The sequence below is a fragment of the Pecten maximus genome, unplaced genomic scaffold (genome assembly GCF_902652985.1).
Source record: "Pecten maximus unplaced genomic scaffold, xPecMax1.1, whole genome shotgun sequence".
In the NCBI taxonomy this organism is placed as follows: Eukaryota; Metazoa; Mollusca; class Bivalvia; order Pectinida; family Pectinidae; genus Pecten; species Pecten maximus.
Window position 1 is genome coordinate 1 of NW_022980814.1, and position 2,659 is coordinate 2,659.

General features: G+C 47.7%; 1 protein-coding gene across 1 annotated transcript; it reads right to left on the minus strand.

Moving 5' to 3' along the window:
* Positions 1-1,037: 1,037 nt before the first annotated feature.
* On the minus strand, positions 1,038-2,447 carry LOC117319724. The gene has a single exon (XM_033874481.1). The coding sequence runs from the start codon at positions 2,445-2,447 to the stop codon at positions 1,038-1,040; it is 1,410 nt and encodes a 469-aa protein (XP_033730372.1).
* Between the last annotated feature and the right edge of the window lie 212 nt (positions 2,448-2,659).

Consider the following 2,659-nt stretch of genomic DNA (forward strand, 5'->3'; position numbering starts at 1 on the left):
GCCCTTTTTGTGGTTGTAACCCCAAAAACGGATTCCCCCTCCTATTTTGGAACTGCTATTTTTTTTGTGGAAAAATGCATCGGGGGGGGGGGGCCCTTTTAGGTCTAAATCTCATCTGCCAATCTCCCTGCGGTTTTTCCTAAAAAATCCGCTCCCCTTCCACTGGCTTTTTCCCTTTTTGTTGCCTCCCCCCCGGCCCTTGACAAAATTTTTACAAATCGCAGACCCCCCCTTTTTTTTTTTTTTTTCCTTGGTTTCTTCCTGCTCCTCTCCAGGTATCTGGGCCCCGGACAAAAAAGATCTTGTCGTGTTCCGCCACGTGTACCTCCCCCTCCCCCCAGCAAAAATGAACCCCAAAAAATAAGGGGATGGTCCAGGTTTTTTTTTTTTTCTGGCCCGCCCCCAAAGCTTACAGTTTGGGTCTTTTCTGTTATCCCCCTAAAAACCCCCATTCCCCCCAAGATTTGGTTGTGGCGGCAAAAACCGGGGCGTATACAAACTTTTCCTTCCTGTGGAAATTGCATCTTTGGGGTTCCATACTCCATATCTCCTTCCAGGACAGTTTTCTTCTGGCGCACTCCTTCCCAGTTCAGCCAACTTCCCTGCTTCTTCATTCCCACTGCTCTGACCATTCTTGTATCCTCTTCCATTGAGCGTACCTCCTTCTGAATCAACTGCCTCCGCTCCTTATCAGATGATGTTCCCCATCTCGCCTTCCAACTGCCCTACTGCCAACGATGTCTCCGTGCCTCAGACGTGACTCTGCCTCCTGCACTGTCTTCTTCGCCGTCCACTTCCGACCTGACTTGATCTTCACTTTGGCATCCTGTACCTTGACATCCTTGCTGTTTCGTAGCAATAGGAGTTGTCTGACCTTCGTGACCTTGTACTCCTCCACTACTGATGTGATGGGCAACTGTAACTTGGTACCTGAGCTATACAATCCCACACTGCTGAAACTCCTGGGGACTGCGAGCCATCTTCTAAGGTAACTGCTCACAGATCGTTCCATCGCCTCGACTTTAGTCTATGGCACGTCATACACAAGTAGAGGCCAAAGTGCTCTTGGAAGTATTCCATGCTGGTAAATCCAAGCCTTGTATTTCCCCTGGTAGAGCACTTCTGTCTACAGCGATCATCCATCCTTCGAGTTGTTTGCCTGTTACTCTTACATTCCTGGTGTCACCCAAGGTGTCATCAAAGAACTTCCCCAGACACTTCACTGGCTTTTCGGACACTGTTGGAATGACCTCATCGCCTACCTGGAACTTGTGCTCCCGCATCTTTCCATTCTTTAGTACAAGACTACTGGACTTTGTTGGTTTGATCTTCATCCGAGCCCAGTTAACCATCTCCTCGATCTCTTTGAGGGTCCATTTAGCTTCAATGATGGTCTTTGTGCTAATGGTCATGTCGTCCATGAATGCTCTGACAGGGGGTTGTCGTACGCCTGCCCTCATCCAAGGTCCTCTGCTCATCTTCTCAACAGACTTCACCATCAAGTTCATAGCCGCCGAGAATAGAATCACGGACACGGTACATCCTGTCACAATCCCTACTTCCAGACGTTGCCACGATGTTGTAAAATCTTGGACTGTGAACCTTAGCTGTAATCTGTCGAAGTACCTCTGCAGTAACAATCGTATCTTCTCTGGTACATGATACCGCTCCAACGTCATCTGAACCAACTTATGAGGCATAGATCCATAAGCGTTTGCTAGGTCCAACCAAACTACTGCTAATTCTCCTTTCAATTCTTTAGCCTCTCTGATGATCTGTGAAAGTATGCTAGTATGTTCAATGCACCCTGAAACACCTGGTACCCCTCCATTCTGCACTGCTATGTCGATGTATTGGTTGTCTAGCATGTAGGTGGTCATTCTCTTTGCTAGAACTGCTAGAAATATCTTCCCTTCCACGTTAAACAGGGAAATAGTTCGGAACTGCTTGAGTGTCTCCGAGTTCTCTTCTTTTGGTATAAAGCATCCCTCTGCCTGGTGCCAACTGTCAGCCAACTTTCCTCTTCTCCACACTACTCGTAGATGTTTCCATAACCTCATAGTCAACCTTGGGCAGTTTTTATAAACCTTGTATGGAATGCCGTTGGGTCCAGGTGATGATGATGCTCTGGCCTTCCTGATGACATTGTTGACCTCGCGCAACCTGGGCTCTGCATCATCAAACAGGTGTTCAGGTTCTTCTGGTTGTATCAGCTTCTCGTTCACGCCTAGATCTTTGTTCTTCCTTGGATCACTATGCATGTCTCTCAGATGTTGTTCTACTTCCTCCTTTCCTGCTCTTAACACTCCTGAGCCTCTTTTACCTAACAGTCGTGAGGTAAATTGGAATGGATTGGCGGTGAATATGGCTCGTGCCCTTGCTCGATCCTTTCTCCTTCGCCTACTTCTCTCTGCTCTTCTCAAAGTCTTTAACTTCTCCCTGGCCATGTTTCTCAGTTCTGACAACTTTGCCTTCCTTCTCTTCTTCCTCAGCTGCTCGGAATCGTCTTGCCAGCTGTCTAAGGTCCCTCCTCAGGTTGGCTATCTCTCTCTGCCTTCTGTTCTTATTTGCTGTCACCTCTCCTCGCTCTTCTGCACCAAACCTGTCCAATCCCACATTGTACATAATTGTCGCCATGGCCCTGTATCTTTCTATCTAC

What these genes read in the sequence shown, in the direction of transcription:
- LOC117319724 (XM_033874481.1), bottom strand. Translation starts at nt 2,447, where the DNA reads ATGGCCAGGGAGAAGTTAAAGACTTTGAGAAGAGCAGAGAGAAGTAGG.